General features: G+C 46.1%; 1 protein-coding gene and 1 long non-coding RNA gene across 5 annotated transcripts in view; one reads left to right on the forward strand and one right to left on the reverse strand.

Annotated features, from left to right (window-relative positions):
• Positions 1–22,297, reverse strand: part of pkn1a (protein kinase N1a) — a 47,670-nt gene that overhangs the window by 13,752 nt on the left and 11,621 nt on the right. For 2 of the 4 annotated variants that reach the window (XM_020703632.3, XM_020703598.3), the window contains exons 1-11: positions 12,113–12,265; positions 11,554–11,748; positions 9,949–10,054; positions 7,865–8,013; positions 7,276–7,396; positions 3,424–3,569; positions 3,105–3,318; positions 2,803–2,997; positions 2,404–2,513; positions 2,185–2,328; positions 1,383–1,458 (exon numbers count right to left, since the gene is read on the reverse strand). In XM_020703632.3, coding sequence (XP_020559291.1) covers positions 1,383–1,458; positions 2,185–2,328; positions 2,404–2,513; positions 2,803–2,997; positions 3,105–3,318; positions 3,424–3,569; positions 7,276–7,396; positions 7,865–8,013; positions 9,949–10,054; positions 11,554–11,748; positions 12,113–12,154 — 1,498 coding nt within the window. In that variant the 5' untranslated portion in view covers positions 12,155–12,265. Of the gene's footprint in view, positions 1–1,382; positions 1,459–2,184; positions 2,329–2,403; positions 2,514–2,802; positions 2,998–3,104; positions 3,319–3,423; positions 3,570–7,275; positions 7,397–7,864; positions 8,014–9,948; positions 10,055–11,553; positions 11,749–12,112; positions 12,266–22,297 lie in introns of those variants that run through there. The other 2 variants (XM_078948073.1, XM_004065506.5) reach the window with 1 other exon arrangement.
• Positions 13,141–18,470, forward strand: LOC144992358 (uncharacterized). The gene is made up of 3 exons (XR_013656241.1): positions 13,141–13,266; positions 17,841–17,940; positions 18,357–18,470. It is a non-coding gene; the product is annotated as an uncharacterized LOC144992358 (long non-coding RNA).

Consider the following 22,297-nt stretch of genomic DNA (forward strand, 5'->3'; position numbering starts at 1 on the left):
GAGGCAGAGAACATGTGAAGCAGAGAACATGTGAAACAGAGAACATGTAAAGCAGAGAACATGTGAAGCAGAGAACATGTGAAGCAGAGAACATGTGAAGCAGAGAACATGTGAGGCAGAGAACATGTGAGGCAGAGAACATGTTCCACAGAGAACATGTGAGGCAGAGAACATGTGAGGCAGAGAACATGTGAGGCAGACAACATGTGAGGCAGAGAACATGTGAGGCAGAGAACATGTGAGGCAGAGAACATGTGAAGCAGAGAACATGTGAGGGAGAGAACATGTGAGGCAGGGAACATGTTCTACAGAGAACATGTGAGTCAGAGAACATGTGAGGCAGAGAACATGTGAGGCAGAGAACATGTGAAGCAGAGAACATGTGAGGCAGAGAACATGTGAAGCAGAGAACATGTGAAGCAGAGAACATGTGAAGCAGAGAACATGTGAGGCAGAGAACATGTGAAACAGAGAACATGTAAAGCAGAGAACATGTGAAGCAGAGAACATGTGAAGCAGAGAACATGTGAGGCAGAGAACATGTGAGGCAGAGAACATGTGAGGCAGAAAACATGTGAGGCAGAGAACATGTGAGGCAGAGAACATGTGAAGCAGGGAACATGTGAAGCAGAGAACATGTGAAGCAGAGAACATGTGAGGCAGAGAACATGTGAGGCAGAGAACATGTGAAGCAGAGAACATGTGAAGCAGAGAACATGTGAGGCAGAGAACATGTGAAACAGAGAACATGTAAAGCAGAGAACATGTGAAGCAGAGAACATGTGAAGCAGAGAACATGTGAGGCAAAGAACATGTGAAGCAGAGAACATGTGAGGCAGAGAACATGTGAAGCAGAGAACATGTGAGGCAGAGAACATGTGAGGCAGAGAACATGTGAAACAGAGAACATGTGAAGCAGAGAACATGTGAGGCAGAGAACATGTGAAGCAGAGAACATGTGAGGCAGAGAACACGTGAAGCAAAGAACATGTGAAGCAGAGAACATGTGAGGCAGAGAACATGTGAAGCAGAGAACATGTGAGGCAGAGAACACGTGAAGCAAAGAACATGTGAAGCAGAGAACATGTGAGGCAGAGAACATGTGAAGCAGAGAACATGTTCCACAGAGAATATGTGAGGCAGAGAACATGTGAGGCAGAGAACATGTTCCACAGAGAATATGTGAGGCAGAGAACATGTGAAGCAGAGAACATGTGAAGCAGAGAACATGTGAAACAGAGAACATGTGAAGCAGAGAACATGTGAGGCAGAGAACATGTGAGGCAGAGAACATGTGAGGCATAGAACAGTGAGGCAGTGTGCTGCCTCACATGTGCGATCGACAACACGTCCACCTCATTCTTCCAGGTTTGACTCCTCACCTTGCTGCTTGGAAAAGACTTTTTTCTGCCTCTGGAGGCGAGGGACCCTCTCAATGACCGGGTTGAAGAAGGTCACCTGTGGGACAGGTGAGAACAGAAACAACAGACACTGTTTGTCATTTCTCAGCAACGACAAACGCAAACATCCAGAAAAAAAACGACAACAAATCAAACCTGTCATGGTTTCCCATAAAGCCTTTCATTTTATTGTATTATCTTTATCTTTTGATTTATTTTAATAAAAATTTTTATGCTTCTTTTTTAATGTCTTTCTGTTTTCTTTTCTTTTCTTAGTATGATTATTTCTATTTTTATGTCTTTAAGATATTTGTTCATTTTTCTGATGTAATTTCTTTTTCTTATTATTTATTCTAATGCTGCAGTTTTCTTGTGTTTTTCTTATTTATTTATGATTTTTTAAATATTTCTTTTTGTTTCTAGATTTCTATCTTACATTTTTCACTTTTTTAAGCTGCTGTTAATTACTTCTACCCAACATGAACAAATAAAAAAAAAAGTTGAACTTCAAAAGCTTAGAAGAAAATTGTTGAAAACATGTAAATCCTCTTAAAACTGTTACTAAGGTCTTGTATTTTATTTTATATTTCTATATGTAGTTAAACCTTTTATAAAATCCAAACCTTTCTTCAGATCTAAATGAACAGATAAAAATAAAACAGCTAAGAGGAAAAAGTCCTCATAAAAAGTCAGAACAAATGTTTGTCTCTCCACTTCTTAAACTGAGACGTTAAATTCACGTTTGTGTGAATCCGTCCGGTCTTTCCTGATTTGGCAGACGTACCTCCGCCAGCAGCAGCCCCTGAGGCTCCAGCTCCACCTGAACTCGGTGCTTCTGGTTGTCCAGGAACTCCTCCAGCTTCAGGTACTTCAGCGCGCACAGAGAGCGGAAATCCCTCCAGTAAACCGCGATCTCCATCTCTCTGGACTGAAACGGCAGGAATGAGCACATTTCTTGATGCGTTCTGCCTCAGGCATCTGCAGCCGGCGCCCTGATACCGACCCTCTCCAGCTCCACGGTGAAGGTCTGGTCCCAGGCCTGCTCTCCGACGGTCCTCCACGCCGTCTGACCCACCACGCCGTTATCCAGCTTGAGCACCGCGCTCACCTCAGCTGATCACAGAAACAGACCGTTCTCACGCACATTCAAAACCAGAACTCCGGATAATGATAAATCATGGAATAAAATGGTTACAGTAGAACAGGGGTGGGTTTATATAATTTCGCTTCCTTCCACTGATTTTATGTCTAATTATCCTAAGTTTGATACGTCATTGTATGAATGTAGGACTGCTGATTGTGTTGTTTTGTGCATTATTCTTGCTTTGATTGCTTGAAATAAACCATTTAAATAAAAGAAGGAAGCTCTGAGTGCGGGACACGGTCACCGCCGGCGACTCACTGGAGAGCTCGTCGCTCTTGTTGGGCGTTTTCCCGCTCACGGAGCCGGTGCGCCCGTACAAGCCTTTGCTGCTTCTCATGAAAGACCTGCTGTCTCCGGGGCTGTAGCAGGGCAGGGTCACGGCCGACCCTTTGCTGCGACCCGGGACCGTTTCCAGCAGCCCGACGCAGCCCAGCAGCTGCACCTGAAGGGTTCCTGAGGAGCGGAGAAAATTTAAGATAAACAGAACGCCAAGACGGTTTTCCATTATATGACATAAAGACAGATTCAAACAGATGGGAGGGATGGTTGGTGTTGTCTACCAGTGAGAGGCGAGGGCTTATTGAGCGTGCTGTACTGGTTGTGCAGGTAGGGGGCGCCATGGCGGGAGCTGAAGGCGGGTGACGCAGCCAGGACCAGCTCCTCTTTGATGACGTTGGCTTTGGGGTGGTCCTCTGGCAGCTCGGCTAGACGGCGGTCCAGAGAGTCCCTCAGGAGGTCCAACCGCTGCGACGCCTCGCCGAGGCGGGACTGCGCCTGCGCAGCAGTGAGACGCAGACTCGTGAGCACTAAAAGCACCAAAACCTAGAGACCCAGGGAAGCTCAGGAAGACGGTTCCCCCGTCAAAGAGTCTGCTCTGACCTCAGACAGAGCTTTCTTGTCCTGAACTTTGCTGGCCCCGAGGAGCCTCAGGACATTCTTGGCCCCCTCCGCCACGGCGTGCTCCACCCTGTAGTGATGCCTCAGCTCCTCGATGCGCAGCTCCACGCCACAGAGATCTTGGTTCCCTGGAGGGACCAAACGGCAGAGAAGATGAACGCATGGCGCATCACTTCATCTCTTTCTGGATTAAAGACTACAGGATGAGGAAGAACCCTCCATCGGGACGGTCGACCACTTGCATTTGGGATCTGAGAGGCCAGGAAAGACGCAGACGAACACAGAACACCCGTCCTGACCGACCGGAGCAACAGAAAACGGTTTGATTTCTGGCTCCAACCAAACGAAGTCGATTCAGCCGCCATGTTCAAGCCGGATGTCGTCGGGAAGCAGTGATTGGTCCGAGTCATGGTTTCTATGGCAACCACTCTCACCAATCAAGAATGAGCTTGATGGAAGGCCACGCCCCTACCAGTGAATGCAGAGAACAGCAGGCTCCACCTACTTTTACTAAGGCATCTGATTGGCCTGTTTCCAACTTGAATAACTCGAACCACAGAAAAATTATCGGGGAATTAAGAGAATTATTAAAAAGATGTCTAAAAAAAGGTATCAGAGGAAGAATAGTTCTTCAGACCAATAGAATGATTGAATAACAGCTGTTTACTTCTTTATAGAAGTCTATGGGAATTTGGCGTCTTGGAACCAGCAGGTACTTCCTGTTTGGAACACCAGGGGTGAGGAGTCACTCAGTCCAGTCCTCATGTTCAGTCAATGAGTCTGAGATAATAGAGATGGGCGAGTAGCTGCAGTGATAACAGGAAGCAGAGGAGCTCGGAAGCAGAGGAACATTTTCGTAGCTGCGGCGGTTTCTGCGCCGCTGATCCGAACGGTAAATATCCACAGAAACACGACGTAAACATCCTCCCATTTTCAGCGATTCCCCTTAAAACCAACAGCCGCTCCACAGAAATAATCTATTTCAACCAGATCTACCACTAATGGGGGAAACTAAACGGAGACCAGCTTTAGCTCCTCCCCCTTAACACAGGTTAGTTTTTAATCTGTTTTTGTGGAGCTATTTGAAGATCAGGTTAACTGGAACAGGTGTGACACTGAGGGGAAACCAGAGTACAGGAAGTGACCTCACAAACAAGGTAAACCTGACTTTCCAACTGGAGATGAGAGGAGACGAGGCGCAGGTGGAAACGCTTCGGCAGCTATTTTTGATCAGCTTTCTATAGCAGGCGTTTGGAGAAAGGGGGAGAAACGGGATCAGGAGGAGGCGTTCATCTCCTAATAAGGCGCTCTGCCTGCAGCGCACAGCTCCTCGCTGGATGACCCGTTCAGCGCCTGCGGTGCCTGGAGATCATCTGCGTGTGCAGAACCGGGGATCGGGCCTGCAGCCTGAAGCAGAGGGACGGACGCCGCATTCCTTTGACGCTGCAGCCTCCGATTCCAGCCATCAGATCGCTTTGATGTCTGTAAACGGAAACTTTTCCTGGAGTATGCAGGAAACAGAAACAGCAGCTCCTTCAATGTAAAGGGTTTTGTTTCCTCAATGTAACTAGACTAAACTGTCAAAATAAAAGACTTGTGAACAAAAAAGGCTAAAAAATTAAGAGCAAAGTGCTGCAAATGAGCTGCACAACCTAATGCTAGCTTTGATGTGTTTATATGGAGGATGGTTTATCCTGCATGGAGCCCGAATAAACCCAAAAATACTTCTCAGCCTCTACAAGCCTCAGTTTGCTCGTTAAAGGTTCGAATTCAGCAACAATTAGGGTAAATCTTTATCTAAAAATAAAAAAAAGTTTGTAAAGCTGCATCTGGAAAAAGCCTAAAACAGAACATTTTCAAAGAAAAAGTTTGCCTCCAATATAAGACGATAAGGTTTGTATCGACTTCTGCCGTTTCATTTTATAAACATAGAAAAACATTTTTCTGCTTTCGGTGTGAAATTGAACGTTTACTTTTCTGACTGAAGGAGACAAACATCTGAATATCAGAGTTTGTCGTCAGATGTTTTTAAAGCGGAACGCTTTGGACAAAAACTGAATGAAATCCTGAATCCAGAGAGATTTAGGGTCTGCAGGGGAAAAATGAGCCAATCTGTACAGGTGACCCACAGAAATTTCAAGGTTGTAGAATGAAAATGTTTCTCCTACGGTCGTAGTGAAGACTAATGCAACACGTAAGGTGGGAGGAAGGTCAGACGCCAGCAGTCTGGGAGCCTGAACCCGCACCGTACTAACAAGCAGAGCGCAAGTGCATGAGTGCGTATAAGCCCCACAAACACTTCATGACGCACTTACCACACGCACCACAATGAACAATGATGTTCATGACGCTCCTCCAGGTGGCCTTATGGGAACTGCAAGACACACCTGGGCTCCCCTAAGACACAGCCGCTCCTCTCAACGTCCCTCCACAGACCCGGACACCCCAAAAACCCGCAGCACCTGCACCGGGGGGCTATCTAAGTCTAAAGGCCGACTGCTGGGTCAAAAACTGGATCCATTTCATGACTGTAGTGGATTCCCAAACATCCAAACGATCCTCTAGAAATAACTCCATCCAAAGCCCTGAAGGTTTTTCCACACATGGATGAGAAATGTCCTTAAAAGGTCCGACAGGGATTTCTCCCGTTTTCCTTAGCGGCTTCCATCCGAGATGATCCGAGGCAGATCTACGACCCCGAAGGGACGGCGGCGTCTCTGCTTTCTCCATCCACGCTCTCCTGCCGTCTGACAGGACCAGCTCCTGTGGTCCTGACGGGTCGTGGTTCTCCTCCATAGAGGGGGGAGCCCGGCCTGAGTGTGGATCTTCATCGTTTGTTTCCTGCTGATGGTGACAGTACCGTTGACAGGCTGCTTCATAACAGGCCAGGTGGAGCCTTTCAAAGGGGGTTTGACCGCGTCTCCATGGACGCCCTCCAACCGCGGACACGCACCGAGGGCAGAGCGCCGCTCTCGTCTGTTTCTGACCAGAATCAAAGCGAACACTACAAACGACAGACGCTCATTCATCTGCTCTGTTTGAAAAAGCGTCCCGCTGCCGAGCAAAGAGAGGACCCCCCCCCCCCCCCCCCCACACACACACACTGATTCTGGATCCGGCCTCTTGCCGACCGCCGTCAAAAACCACACAGCCTCAAGCTGACAGATTCCTTCAGAGAAATAACCACAGCGACCCCTCGGTGCTCTTTATGAGGAAGTGCGTTGACATCATGTGACTTCCATGCATTTCTTCTAACACAAGGGGGGGGTCCACACTTTTTTGGGACGTGAGCTACTTTTGAGAGGACAATGTCTTGAAGATCTACCTAAATAAACGTAGTACTGTGAAGTATCAGTACATAAGGTTGTTTATGTACTGATAATAAAACTGCACAGTAAGCGTATCTCAGTGTTAACGGATGAGGCGTTTTATTGCACTGCCAGCTCCGCGAGCGGCGCTACAGGAAAACACTGCTGCCTCAGTAGGCTCGGATCCATCAGGCAGGAACTGCGGAGGCGATCCGGGCCTCAATAAACACTCCAGTGGGCCGGAGTGGTCTTCTGCGGGGGACTTGACGTGCTGCGGGGCAGGAAGCTGGTTTGCTCAGTGCGCGGAGGATGTTCGATTGGCCGCTCTGCATGTCAATCAAGTCATGTACTTCTCTGTGAGGATTTTGATTCGCTGACGGATTTTTTAGAAATATATTTTTATTTTTTGGGTTATTTATCTTTCCTGGCCTGCGATCGTCCTTCATGTCTGTGGAGATCGACCGGTCAATCGCGATGATGAGCACCTGAGATCCGCACATGAGCGTGCAGGTCTGCCCAGACTCACCTTGCGTGTCGTCGCTGTGCTCGGTGGCCTGGACCGCCTTCCGGATTTGCATTCGGATGATGTCGATTTTGGTTTTGCTGTCCTGCAGCATCTGCTGGGCTGTCTGCAGCATCTTCTTATCCTGAAGTTGAAGAGAGACAAACGAAAATCACACAAGCAGCAATGAAGAAAAACAGCGCTGTATAAAAAGGGGGAGGGGTTTAAGGTGGTGGACTGGAGGTGTCTGCACAGGTAAAGGAGGATATCAGATAGAGAGAATACAATATGCTATGCTGCAGTTTTTGTTTTGTTCAGCAGTAACATCTCCGTCCTAAATAAAAGTCCTGAATGTCTGTTATTCAGTTTCAAAATTCATGATTTGATTCAATATCGATTCATTTTCTAATTTAATTTCAAATTCAGTTTTGTTTGGTTATAAACACACAAAAAACAGCAGTTTTGACTGAACAAAGGGAAAGTTTTCACCAACCAAAACCCACAAAAAACGGATAAAAAACAAGAATCTGCTTTAAAGGAAGCCGATTCCATAGTTTAGGGATCCACAGTGTTGTTTTGTATCTAGATTGAAGTCGAACGCCGCACGCCGTACCTTGGTGGATCCGTTGGCGTAGATGGGGATCATGTTCTCCACCCCCTGTTTGACTTTGAGCTCGATGTTGAGCTGCCTCTCCAGGGCTGCGATGCGATCTCTGTGAGCCGACGTTCGGCTCTCCGCCCCCGGAGACTGCGGACACTCATCTGTGTGGGGGGCAACGTTCAAATCACAACAGAGCCAATACACAAGAGTCTGCAGGTCAAACTAAATCTTTACGCCGCGTTCAGGCGCCGTGAGAGGATGAGTGTTGGGAAAAACGTCACCGCTTTGTACTTAGACAAAAGTCTGGGACACGTTTTTGAGGAGACGATAAAGATTTCCAGCTTCGTTCCTGCGGTCGGAAACTAAAAACGCACAAGTGTCCAGAATAGGAATTCAGCACTTCAACCTTCCTTACAAAAATGTCAGTGTGGGGCCTGACAAGCTGTCCTCCAAAGAGCCACTTTGCCTCCAAAGTTCTACTCCTCCCAGCCAGTGGCGTTCCGTTCCGCATCAAGGCTTCGAGTTTCCAGCTCAGTTTGTCGCCGATTAGCCGACTCGGGTCATTCTACACCCCGACTGAACACCTGGTTTAGGTAAACGGCACCAGCAGTCCAAGGGGAGCTGGAAATCAGGCGGGTTTGAACCGCTCCGCTCTAGAAAATGACATAAATGTGGAAGTAGCTCCACTTCTCTCCATCGTCTTCTGTCCTGGGGGATCCTCTCCAGCTCTTTCCAGGTGGGAGCCCCTCCTCCACTTGATCCGTAGTCTTCCTCGCTTTCTTTTCCCCTCAGGATTCCATGTCAGGGCTTGGCTTTCTCGGAGTGTGACCTGGCCAACCCCACCTGAAGGTGGTTTAAGTCGTTTGCGCTCCGTATGGTAGGACAGGGACAGACTTGAGGTCGATCTCCAGATGTTCTGGAGGCTGGCGAAGGAGGCCTTTGCCTTTCCAACGCGCGTTTTTAACGTCTGAGTCCGTTCCTCCCTGGAGATTCACCACACTGCCTAGATAAGACTCTTCTTCTTCTAGTCGTCGCCTAGCTTCCCCGGCTGAGTTGATCTTCAGGATCTTGGTCTTCAGAGGGTTAATAACGTAGAAGCAAACGAAACAAGCGTTGACGTTTTGTCCTGCATCTGAAATGCACCAATAGCTAAACTTTGTCTGATTTCTGATTCCTGCATTTGTTTTTAAGGATCTTTTAAATTCATACTTTATTGTAATCACACTTGTTACTGATATAAGTAAAGTTTTTTTTGGATTCTGTTTCCTTCTTGGATAAAGTTTTAAATAAAGTTTTATTGCTGCACAATAAATTATGAAGAACTATCCATCTGACACCAGAAAAATTACTTTTGTTATTGTCCACAAATGTTTCCATTTGTCAGATAATCTCCTTGGTTACGGTTCGATTGAACTCCTAAAAAAAAGACATTAAAGAGTTTTTTTTTTAGTTTTTCTGTGGACAAAACAGCACAGATTGTCTGTGGAAAAGGTTCCAGGAAACTTTACAAGAAATGAAAGTTATTCTGAGCAGGAGAGGATGAAACAAACAGAATTAAGCCTTTAAATAATGAAAAACGGTCTCTTTATTTTATACATTAATAATCCAGGATTCAACCATTTCAAAGGGTTTTATGTTTTCATCGCCTTTTAGAGACCAAACAAAAATCCATCGGTATCCTTTACAGAATTCTGCAGCACGTTTATATTGATCTGAGGCAGACTAAACTGAAGTCTGGACCTTCTGAAGATTATTTTTATTTTCTAAACACAAACGGTGTGATTTACGTTGAGGAAAAGTCAGTAAATCAACGTTTTTTCTCTTAAATTCAGTAGAATTAAATGTATGAGTTGGTCATTTTTCAAAAGGCCTGACTATACATCCACGTTTGGTCATTTGGATTTATAGGAGGATAAATGATGCAAAACGCGGAGAAAAACTGTGATATTGCTCAGTTTCACTGCAAATGTAGGAACGGTACCTGAACAGCACAGATTTGAGTGAAAAAGTGCTAAAGAAGCAACAAAAGACGTGTTTCAAAATGGTCTTGGTGTCTGAAATAACAACCGGACAGGGTCGGCAGAACGACGTCTCACCTTTATTCTCCTCTCCGCCCTTCACCACGATGTGAGCGTCCAGCTCCTGCAGCTGAGCGTGAAGATGGTCGAGGCGACGGTTGGAGGTCCGCAGCTGACTCTCCACCTGAAAACAATCGATAGAAGCTCCTTACGTCCAGGACAAGACAACACGGGAATGAAACAGTTTGTCTTTTTCTGAAGGAATTTATTTCATTATTGACTTGTATCCAGTTTCAAACTCGGCCTCAACCCACAAATAGTCGCCTTTCAATAAAATCAGAAGGAAGGCGACTTTTTCTCTCTGAATAATTATTATTGAAAACATTCCAGGCTAACAAAGCATCGTGGCTAACAGCTCCGTGAACTTTGACCACAGTTTACTCGGCAACAGGAAACGCTGCTGAATTCACACTTAGATCAACAACAAAAAAAAACGTACTCAGCAGCATATTTTTAAATAAAAGTTATATTTCTATTTGCTTATTTGAGTCTACCTACAATATATCCTTCAGAAAAGCTTTTCCCTTTGTTGCCTTCATGTTCTGCTTTCCATAATGAAGGATGTGAAATCCATCATGGTTCTCCCTTTGAATCAAACATCCTAAAATATGATGCACAGAAAGCCAACTTATGTGGTCAAACCTGTACGAGGCACTTGAGCGGTCCGCCGCACACAAAATATCACGGCTGTAGACCGACGGCTCTGTGAACCGGTGGAGAGTTGTTGTTTTTTTTTACTGGCATGCTGCAGGTCACAGTGAAGACCTACACAACACGTATGGGTAGGTAAAGATGAAGAGGGAGAGCCCCCTCCCACCAAATCTGAGCCTCAGGGGAACTGCTAGACACACCTACGCTCACCTTAACCCTTTTGCTATCTTATGGGGTCAAAATGACCCCACCTTTACATTGACGTGTTCTCCCTACCATGACAAAGGTGGAGAGGATTTCATGTAATCCGTGAAGATCACGTATCATTGAAGAAAAAAGGTTATCGTCCCAACGTTGACGGTGCCTCCAAGGCACATTGGGAGTGGGGTCATCTGGACCCCACAAGATGGCACAAGGGTTAAGATGCAGCTGCCCGATCAACCCCAAAAAAACCCCACAACACCCATACGGGTCAAGCTTTAGACTCACCTGTGTGACTAATATCATTTCAAAAAAAGAAGTTCATGAGCCAAACTAAAAGTTCAAGTTTATAATAAAGTCTAACCGCCTTTAATGCAAGGATGGCTGTTTAAATTAGAAAATACTTTAAATCAATAGCTAGTTAACTTCAAAATTAAACGTAGAAAACAAGACAAAACGCTTTCTTTGAACTGTCAGGCATGGAGGTGGAGGTGTGATGAACTGGGCCCTCACAAAAGCCTAAAGCTAAAGGTCGGACACACTGAGTGTCCAATTGAACGACACAACTGAATGTGAAGGAACTAAACCACTACATTAAGTTACGAAGACGCGGTCAGAATGGCGCCTTAACCCGCCAAACAACCGGAGACGAGTGCAGCTGAAGGCATTACAGCGGGAAAGCAGAACTTCTAAATATAATCCTGCGTCCTGAAGCAACGGAGAGAAACTGTCTTTGTTTCAAGTGGCTCTGGTCCGCTCCGACCGGCTCACCTGCTGGGCGTTCCTCTTGTCGGTGGTGGCCCTGCGCAGGTTCTCAGCTCCTTCCTTGATCTTCAGCTCCTTCCGGATCTCTCTGCGAATCCTCTCACGCTGCTCGTCCAGGAGCTGCTGAACGCTCGAGTCGGAGAAGTCTGAGCTCTGGTCCAGACCCAGCAGCTCCAGCACCGACAGGCCGCCCGGGTCGCTCTGGTGGGAACAGAGGGGAGAGACACGTTAAGAAAAAGAATAAAAGCAGAGGATTCTCCTTCAGTCGTGGTGCTAACAGAAGAACGAGGATGGAAGATAAGATCAGACCAAGACGAGGAGCGACGGACAAAAACCGACAGTGAGGCAAAAAAGGAAGGAAGGCGAGGAAAAGGCTACAACTACTGCTCAGATTTAAATCTAGGATCACAAAGAGAATGTAACCGTTTCAAACCGAGAGACTGAAATGAGCTTCAGGACGAATCTCCTTCAGCAGAGCAACAACCAGGAGGAGGCCAGAACCTCCTCATTAGGAAAACAGACCATCAAAATGAAAATTCAAATAAAAACATCTCCAACTCTTCACCTCGGAGCCGTCCTCGTCCTCCTCGTCTCCATGCCAACACATAGCAAATGTAAAGTTCCTGAAGAGCTACAGGGCAGACTGGGGGGTTTCTGGAGCTAACGGTAAGTGCCACACCGACAGCAAAAATGTGCCGGGGACAAAAAACGCTAAAAGGAGATAAAGAGAGGCAGAGTGGAGCGAGAGAGGAGAGGGAACGCCTCCATGAGAGGATATCCGTCCCAACACCGAGCGGCTCAGGCCTTTCCTGTTTCCTCTTCTGCTGCTGTCAGAGGAGACGGACATGCAGACCAGGAACTTTCTCCACACATGGAGTTCAGCAGAGCTAAACCACCCAAATATCTGTTCAGGAAAGCAGCAGCTGGGGCTGGTGGTGGTGGGGGGCAACAGGGGGAGGAAAAAGAGAAGAAAAGGAGAGATGAGGTTTGTTTCCGAGCCCTGGATCAAAGCCGGGGAGGAGAGTCAGGCTCTTCTGATGCTTGACTGAACGCTGATCCACAAACATCAGAGCTCCTGATAGCATCTCCACTCAAAGGAGGAAGGGGCGGAGCTACAAGGCTCCACAACACCGTGTGGAAAACGACTTAAAAATCTGTCGATTTACAGATGAAAACTTTAAAAGAACTAATTTTGAAAGTGTGTCCTCGTAGTGCAACAGCTTCATCACACAAAGCAGAGAGTTGGTGTTACTTCCACGAGACCCAGACGAGGGCTGATGAGGTCACCGGAGTCAATTTTCACACTCAATGTTAAAGATGTCATATGGAGCTGAACTGCTCCCGGCCGGGTTCTTTCTGTTTGGAGTTTGCGTCTTCTTCTGCGCGGCTTTTCTTCAGATGCTCCAGGTTCCTCCAACAGCCCAGAAACATTCCTCGTAGGTTGATGGGTGACTCTCAAGGGCTACATGTTTTCCAACCATCCTGCCATTGAAGCTCCTTATTGGCTATACACACCTGATCCAGGTAATAAACAACAGATAAGTCAGGGTTTCTTGAAAAGTCGGAGTCTGTATTTAGGTACCCCTGCTCTAAAGTCTCCCTTAGGTGAGTGGATGTTTCCCCGGCCTTTACCCTGAAGCAGCTGGAACACGCCCCAGCGGCCCCAGCGACCTCAGTGACCTCGCACAGGATCAAACGGAAACAGAAGATGGATGGACGGTAAAAACTTCTAATTTTAATGTGGCTGACCCTGCGTGACCCCGCAAAGATGCTGAAGGCCACAGGAACGGGCCCCGTCATCTTAAGTGAGCTCGCCCGGGGAGGAACAGTCAGCCTCGGTGTTCAGGGAGGCAACGACGTTCAGATTCAATAGATGGTTGCACCAAGCGAGGATAATTTAATCAGACTGAGCGTAAAGATGCCCGAGGCTGGACAGAGAGGGACAAGAAAGAACATGGAGAAAGTGCCGCTTTGTGTGTGCGTGTCCTCCAGTGGGAGTGAACTGCACGGAGTAGTTTATCTGTGTGGTAGTGGGCGCCTTGGCAGGGCCAAGTGTCCACCAGGGGTCACAGGACTGATGGACGAGAGTGGAAGCTTAAAGAAACGTACTCAAACACACTTTAAGCCTCCCTTGGTTTCACTGAAACACGAGGAGACGCCTCTGTGGAGGCCGGAGAGAGCCGTAGTGACAGAGCGGAAAGCTCTGAACCACCAGAGGCCGGGTCGAACCGCGCCCAGTGACACCGGTTCCTATCAGACAACTGAAAAACCTACTTTTGTTGTTCTACATTTAAACCCGATGCTGCTGTTTGACGAACTCATCTTTAGGCCTAGACCGTAGTGGCATCCGTGGAGACGTGCGACACCGACCGTCAATGCAGCGAGTAAGCGTGACGTCCCGCGTAGAAAATGGTTCACTTCTGGCTCCACCCAAATGAAGTCAATTTAGTCGCCATTTTTTCATGGTACGGACGCCGGCAGGTTGGAACCGGATGACATCAGTAAGCAGTCATCGGTCCGTGTTGGTCTAAGTCTATTTTTTTACGCCGACTACTCTCACCAATCAGCACTGAGGTTGTTGGGAGGCCACACCCCTACCACTTCACACCTGTCTCTACACGTAATCTGTCAATCGCTTTGAACGTTGGACCAGGGGGCCAGCAGGCTCCACCTTCTTTTATTTTTGTGGCATCTGATTGGCCAGGGGAAAAAAAAGAGGATTATCAAGCCGATGTTAATATAAAGGTATCAGATCCAGAGTGGTTGTTCTGACCAATAGAATGACTGAGTAACAGCTGTTTATTTCTTTATAGAAGTCTAAGGGGTACTTCCTGTTTGGAACGCCAGGGGGGAGGAGTTACTCAGTTCAGTTCTTGTGTACATGGTGACACAGCATCACTCAAAATTGTAAGAATGTTTTCCTTAAAGGCTTCTACAAAATAAGTGATGGTAAAGAAGGGTCAGAAGTGAACGTTGCAGGTATTTTTTTATTCGTTGAGCTCTTGTTCCGTCTTTCCCTCTACAGTCAGCTGATCAGCTAAAAGCTCCAAAAGCTCAGTTAAAGCTTAAAGTGGTCAAAGTATCTACTTTGTTATTGAAGGATCTGTCTGCTGTTGGTGATACCATTCGTAGGAACATTTGAAACAGCAGGTCAAAGTGTTTCCTTTAAAGGCTGGTCTGCACATTGTTTAATACATCGTTTGCAGCCTAAATTCAGTTTATTAAAGACAAACTTTTTCCAGCCGTTTGGGTTGTTGGCATGAAAAGACGCGCTCACAGGAACTGTCATTTCCTGTCGCTGTCAGGCCGACTGTCTGCACGCTAGAGGGCTTAAGGAAGGGAATGTCTCGGACAGAGAGTGAAGGCTGATGTCCAGAGAGAAAACAGAAAAGACAAATTAACTTGGGGAGAATTCACTCTATTTAAAAAAAAATTTCATTTAAGATGGATAAATGCATCCAAATGACTAGGAATGACGATAACTCTTTCGTTGCTAATGTTTGATTAAAAATGTATGTTTTTCACACTTCAATTATGCGGATATTTTGGAGTGAAATTGGTTTAGAAAGTTCTGGACATAAAGACGTGTGCCTCACACAGGCTGTCAAACACCACTGATGTGAAAAAAAACAGCTTCTAGAGCAGCAGAAATGCTGTTTGTCGAAGCAAAGTGAGTTTCTCTTTATCAGATGGGAATCCTCACATGCAGTGATGTGCATCACAAATCCACCCATGCTGGTTTTTAAGCAACACAAAGCGTCACTTAAAGTCCCACTCCATCTTTTGATCCATTTGAAAGCGACTTTTGATTATGATTATGCTGTTTTTCGTCGTTTTCTAAGACATAGTTTCTGCAGAGCGGCAGGAGTTTATTAGAAATTCACCTCTGAGTTGTGGGCGGGACCGTTGGCATGGAGCAACCAAGGGTCTTGCCCAAGGACCCCCACTGGGTAATGTTAAATGCTCGCCTTGATTTGGTAATTGCCCCCAATACCACTGTTTCTTCCCCCTCCGGGAATCTAACCCTGGATTCCTGCGTGGCAGCCTTACCAACCGAGCTACCCAGCCCATTATAAGAACGCAATTTATGTCGGAGTGGGTGTATAAAATAAAATCTGGCTGCTCTTAAAACGTGCAATCACTAAATCTGTTCCTAAGACCTCACAGATGTTACTCACGACAACGTTTTGGGCGGAGCTTTTGACTTGTCTGGATTAGACCACACCGCCAAACAAAGAGAAACACGCCACACGTGTCAAACGAAACCCTTTTTCATGTCAAAGGATTTTTACTACTGGATAAAACTTGATGAATTTGAACCTTTATTGGTTTATTCTTAACTATTAAGCAAATCAAAGTGCCTAAAGTTTGACCCTTCAGACATGTCTGCGGCAAGAACCTGAATTACAATAATAAGACAAAAAAGCGGAGTGAGGAGGTAAGCTGAGGCTCAGAACAGCGAGGAGCTCTTAGAACTTCAAAATGCTCCCTGGAACACAGAGAAAAGGAGGCCAGGGGGGGGACGGGGGGACGGCTACACCGCCGCTCGGGCCTCTTGAGAATAGACACAAAAGCTGGCGTTCACAGCCGCTGCATTAATGCTCCTCATCAGCAGGGGGAGGACCGTCGGCGCAGCAGGACGCCTGTCAATCAACATCTGTTCCAGACGCCGCCCAGTGAGCTGCGCAGCCGTCGATCAGTCGCTGCCCACAGGCCCCTGGTTACAACACAAAACCCAGATATGTGTCGTAATACAGTGATATTCATGTAATGGTTTCTGCGACTTTACTCTCAAATAAACAGAGACGTGAAATGTTCACTTGTGTAAAGCGGGTGAGACTGAAGGCTCAACCAGACCAATTGTTCCCTGACGGCTGCTGTATCATTTCTGATGTCTGCTGGCTTTTGGACCAAACAGGAACAGAGACGACACGCTGCAGAAAAACCCATTTGCATTTGCAAATAAGGGACTGAAACTACCGGATTGCTGCCGCCGGCGCCTTCACAGTCCAGCAAGCTTGAACAGAAAAGTGTCGTCTGCGTGTTTCAGCAGAGAAAAAAAAAAAGAAAAAAAGACGAGATTATGCACAAATCACAATAAAAAAAGGATGTTTCGTCTGCGCAGACGACTGTTGAAGAGGTTTTTCCGGCTGCACTGATTCCGGCTCTCCAGCCCGAGTTGTCTTAAAAAGATGGAAGCGGGTCTGCAGGACGAACGGGATGTCCAGCAGGCAGGAAACGGATCCTCACCTGCAGTCAAAACAAGAGGTGGCTCCTGTTGTTTACGAGCACGGGCAGTGAGGTGTGCTGGAGGGAAGCTGGGTATGTGGTTGAGTCAGAAAAAAAACACCTGGAAGGCGTTCCTGAGACTCCGGGGTGATGACAGCGGGAAAGCAGGGCACACGAGCTGGGAGAGGAGAAAACGCTGCAGGCGCTAAAGAAGTAACCTCCACTTTGTCAGAATCAGATAAGGAGGCGGAGCTTTAGACGCCACACAATCCAGTGATGCAGTCGGCGTAAAGGTCACGCATGATCGACGTCATTCAAAAGTGTTTCTTTGGTTCGTCGATGTGAGCAGACAACTGTTGAGGGTTTTAGCTGACGGCTCTTTACCTAACGTCACTTTTAAACTGTTCCAAGTTTTCGGTTGGTTGAGAATTACGCAGTTTAGGCATATTTCACGTAGTTAGCCTTAGTCACAACTGTCCTTACAGGCAGTTATGGGGGGTCTGTGGCTGGAAACTGGTCAACCCTGTAACGCAGTCGCACAAAATATCAGGCTTATTTGACAACAGACAAACACAAAAATACTAGAACATCTGTAGAAAGACAAACAGGGACTGAGGAGGAAGCAAAAAAAACATGAAATAACTTTAGTATGTCATAAAATGTGATTTTTCATCAAATAAACATGTTTTAAAGTCACTCCTCAATTTTGCAGTTGTGCTTTGTTTTATGCAATGTGGTTTAATTTAAAAGTAAACATTTAAAAAAGGTCTATATCATGAAAATCAACTTTCATGAGCTTTTAAGAGAATTATAATGTTCATTCCTTACACAAAAAAACCCCAAAGCGGTATTTCGATCCATTCATGAGCCCCAGCCCCTCCTAAAACACGAGCGGGTTTTCACATTGTGACGTCATAAAGTGCAGAGCCGCCCCTTCCAGGAAGAGTCTGCAATGCCAGTTCCGCCCCCAGGCTAAAACACACGCCCACTTTCTATGCTTAGCTAGCGGTGATAGAAAAAAAGGTTTTTATTTATCATTGTTCGGGTGTTGTTTATTTTTGCAGACACGCTGCCGAGGTCGGCTCTAGGTTGTCGTCACAAAATGGGCGGCATCCACAAGGAGCGAAAGGCGGAGCCTCAGAGATCGAGTCGTCTTACTTCCAGGTAAAAAAATGAGATGCGAAAATATCTAGTATTTCATAGAAAAATCGTTCTTTAGTGTGTCAAAAGTAATATATTATCAAATGTATGGATATATTTACTCCATAGTCTGAAATGCTTAAGAAAAGCTGTGTTCTCCCGCAGGATTTAGACCCTTTAAGAATTCAGATAATTATTCTTTAGGTAAACAGAGTGAAACAAACCGCATGAGAACATCTTTAGATGACAAAAGAAACAAAAAATAAAGCAAACGGGCGAAAAATGTTGTCTAAAGAACAGAAAAATGAAATCGGCTGCAAAATACCTTCATGTTATTACACAGTTGTGCACTAATCCTCTTAACTAAACAAAAACGCCTTTATTTCATTTGATTGCACACCCCTCCCCTTTTTGCCGGAGGGTCTTTTCATCTGAAACAGTGGGAGGGAGGAGACAGACAACACCCTTCCCCACGAGACCAACAAAAGCCAAGAAAGCCTCTGAGCAGAAAGACACGGCCAACAGGAAATGAAGAAACAGGTGGACGAGGGACGGGAGGATGCTGGACGGAGGGATGAGAGGAGAGAGAGCGCTGGGAGGTCGCATTCGCTGCCAAAACAAGCAGACATCAGACACAGCAGGAGGATTAGGGAGGAGGAGAACATTTGAGTGCATCATATGAGGAGCCGTCTTCCCCTAATGTGATCAAACCAACCATTTAATGCCTTTCTGAAGCACAGATATGTTGTTGGTGGTTCTTCTTTTTTTGGAAAGTCTGAAGCAAAACCGGCTCATCCCACGAGGAGAGCGATGATCATGGAGGGACGCGGGGAGGAACAATCCCCGGGGAGGAGGAAGGAGTCAGAGAGGGAGGCTGGAAGTTCCCGGCTATGTCACTAAATACGGTCAAGTTTTTCTTGAAAATACGTGGGAGTCAAAAGAGATGAAAGACGGTCCAAGAGAAGAAAAATAAACGGGTTTAGGTAAATCTGGCGATAAATTTATCTTTCATCCCCTGCATCTTTGTGGACACTTTTTTGAAGTTTGAAAAGTTCAAAAGCAGTCAGAGATGGGACAGTTCTTCGGGTCAGGAAGTGAAGGTTCTGGCATGACAGCATTGACGCCATGCACACATGCCGGCGTTGACCCGTCCAGGTTCTGTGGGTTCCTGGGTTGTCTGGGTATGTGGAGAGGAGCGGCAGCATCGTAAGGGATGTGCCGTTGCATCATGCAGTTCCCCTTCAAGGGACGTCATAAAAGTGGTACGTACCATTGGCGTGCCTGTGGTAAGTGTATTGTGAGGATTGTAAGTATGATGGAAGTTGACGTACGGGTGATGCCGTCGTACCGTGCCCGTATGCTTGGCCTGCACAATATATCGCAGTGCAACACGCATATCGCAAAAGTCGGCGAAAATTGCAATAAACGGTTACCTTAAATGTGCTAAAACAATCTTATGGCTGCTTGAAGTTTTAAAAAAAAATCTATTAAATCAATGTATGCATTTGACCAATCAAATGGACTCATTTACATCATTGACCAATCAGATGGAGCTCTTTGCCTCTTACATAGAGTAGGATCGTTTGGAGTTTAATTTAGGTTATGTTGACTATAATTTGAATTAAACTGTTGAAATAGTGTATTTAGTTGTTGTGCTATTTGTTCATGTATTGCTAGTTATATCGTCAACGCAATATTGATCAATAATATCGCAGATCGCAAGTTTTCCTCATATCGTGCAGGCCTACCGTACGCCACACTTTAGTCGTTAGTAAGGTGCGTGTACTGGCTCCTAGATTACACGCAAAGGCTGCACGCACGGTGTGTGCACGTGACATGCAAGGGACCGTAAGACGCCCGTACGATGTCCACACAAACAACACCCTGTCTACTTTCCTAATGTCTAACAGTCAGACTGCAGCAAGGAGCGTGCACGTTATCACGTGAACAGCACTAACAGGCTCCTATCTGCAGGTTTGGGGGCGAGTTAAGAAAAAGCAAAAATCTGTGCAACACGCCTGCGTCTCCCCTACTTTACCCATATGTGTTGTTTAAGAGTTCACTACAACCTGTCACGAACGCAGAAAAAATATGCATGAACATTTCCTCTCTACGGGTTCACAGGGCGGACAGTCTATAGTATATCTACAAAGTAGATATACTGTCCGGTGTCCACCCGTAGGGGCAGTAGTGACTGAGGCATAAGGAGACCCAGAGGTTTCTCTGCAGCTGCAAGTTTGATGCTCGGCATAAATTAAATCAGTTCTGGCCAACCCTGCCTGTTATTCAGTCCTCCATGACCAGCTTCCTGCTGATTAGCTGTCTAAAGTAATTCCACATCCTGATTGACTGAACACACCTGATTTCGGTTGTCAGCCAGTCCAGGGACTGCTGGAAAACAGGCTGAGGCTCTTGAGGACCAGGGTTGGCCAGCTTTGGTCTAATGCGTAAAATTCGTTTGTTTGTTTTTTCTCTAGCTGAACAAACTTTTCTAGCCATCCATCTACAACTGCGCCCTTCTCAAACAACCTTCTAAGCTCTGACGGCAGGTGACAGTCAGGTGTGTTTGGGTTCAGAGGGCTCCTGGGACCGAGGATTTGTGCTGAGGCCTGCAGGTGCATCGTGGTCATGAGCCACATGAGGTCTCCTGGGAGTCTCTGCCGTGTGTTTATGCGCCGGCTGTTGACAGTTGGCCTCAGGTGTGGCGGGAGCAACAACCTGTGCAGCAGGTTACAACACCTGCTCTAAGTGTGAGACAGCATTGAGATTATGTCTTTTTATGACTATTACATAACCGCAAACAGAGAAATTGGTTCATATAAAAAAAATGAAGCAGTTTTTTCTCCCCGTTTTCCACAAAGACAACAAAAATAGGGATTTAAATCCATCTTCATCTACCAAATCAACGTACACTAACACACCGCAGCCGTTTTGATCACCCCAAAGAACAGGCAGAGTAAGATTAGCCCGTTACATCATTTCATTTAGTGAAAAGCCTTCTGCTCCGCTCCGGCTTAAAGGGAGCAGACAATAACCTGAGAGCTTAACCAAAAAAATAAATAATAATTTGTAGATTAAAAGTCTGGAACTATGAAAACGCTGAACACATTCACCGTTCTTAGGTGAGCTACTCAATAACAGGACGTGTCCAGGTAAATCACAGCCAGAACAATGAACTTACTGGAATTCAAGGTCAGTTTAGTTTAATGCTAACATTTTTAAAACGAATACAACTTGATTCATTTTTCAAATTTCCATAACATAAACATTTTGTTTGATGATAAATAGTTTTCATATAATTAAAGGTTCAAACTACACAAAAGTAAAACTTCTGGTAATATTTTAAATAAAAGAGAACCCAATGAAATCTGTTTATTTTTAATGTTTGTTTCCTAAAATATGTTATCGTTAAATTCTTAATTGGAATAGTTTTGTAAAAATGTAATTTTTACTCCAGTGAAGTCTTGAAGGAATCTAAATGAGCTGAGATGTTCCACAGGTTCCAGTTGGAGCGCCCGGTTTGTACGTAGAGGCGTTGGAAAAACGAAGCTCTACCACAGACAGTATATTTCACCAGACATACTGACTCCCCCCCCGCCGGCGTTCCAAACAGGAAGTACCCACTGGCTCCAAGAAGCTAAAATCTAAAGACTTCTATAGAGAAACAAACAGTAATTCTATTGGTCAGAATAAACATTCTTGCTCTGATACCTTTTTCTTAACATGTTCTTCATACTTTTTTTTTCTTTTTTGCAGGTAATAAAACGGATCGGAGCGGCGTCCGTAGTTATGCGGTCGCTGTATCAGTTCGTTGTGGTGAAGAGAGAGCTGAGCCAAAAAGCAAAGCTCTCAATTTACCGGTCGATCTTTGTTCCAATACTCACCTATGGTCATGAGCTCTGGGTCATGACCGAAAGAACGAGGTCCCGAGAATACAAGGGGTTGAAATGAGGTTCCTCCGTAGGGTGGCAGGGCACTCCCTTAGAGAAAGGGGGAGGAGCTCGGCCACCTTTCGGAGAGCTCGGAGTAGAACCTCTTCTCCTCCACATCGAAAGGAGCCAGTTGAGGTGCCTCGGGCGTCTAGTCCATGCCTACTGGACGCGTCCCACTGGGCGGAGGCCCCGGGGAAGACCCAGGACACGCTGGAGAGACTATGTCTCTCGGCTGGTCTGGGAATGTCTCGGGATACCCCCAGAGGAGCTAGAGGAAGTGGCCGGGGTGAAGGAAGTCTGGGCATCTTTGCTTAGACTGTTGCCCCCGTGACCCGGTCCCGGATAATCGGAGGAAGATGGACGGATGGATGGATGGAAGTTATAAAACTGACCAATCAGATACCTCAGTAAAATGTTGTGCCCGGTGGCCCCCAACTTGAACATTTTAA

The sequence above is a fragment of the Oryzias latipes genome, chromosome 1, assembly GCF_053564925.1.
Source record: "Oryzias latipes strain Hd-rR chromosome 1, Olatipes_Hd-rR_3.1".
Lineage (NCBI taxonomy): Eukaryota > Metazoa > Chordata > Actinopteri > Beloniformes > Adrianichthyidae > Oryzias > Oryzias latipes.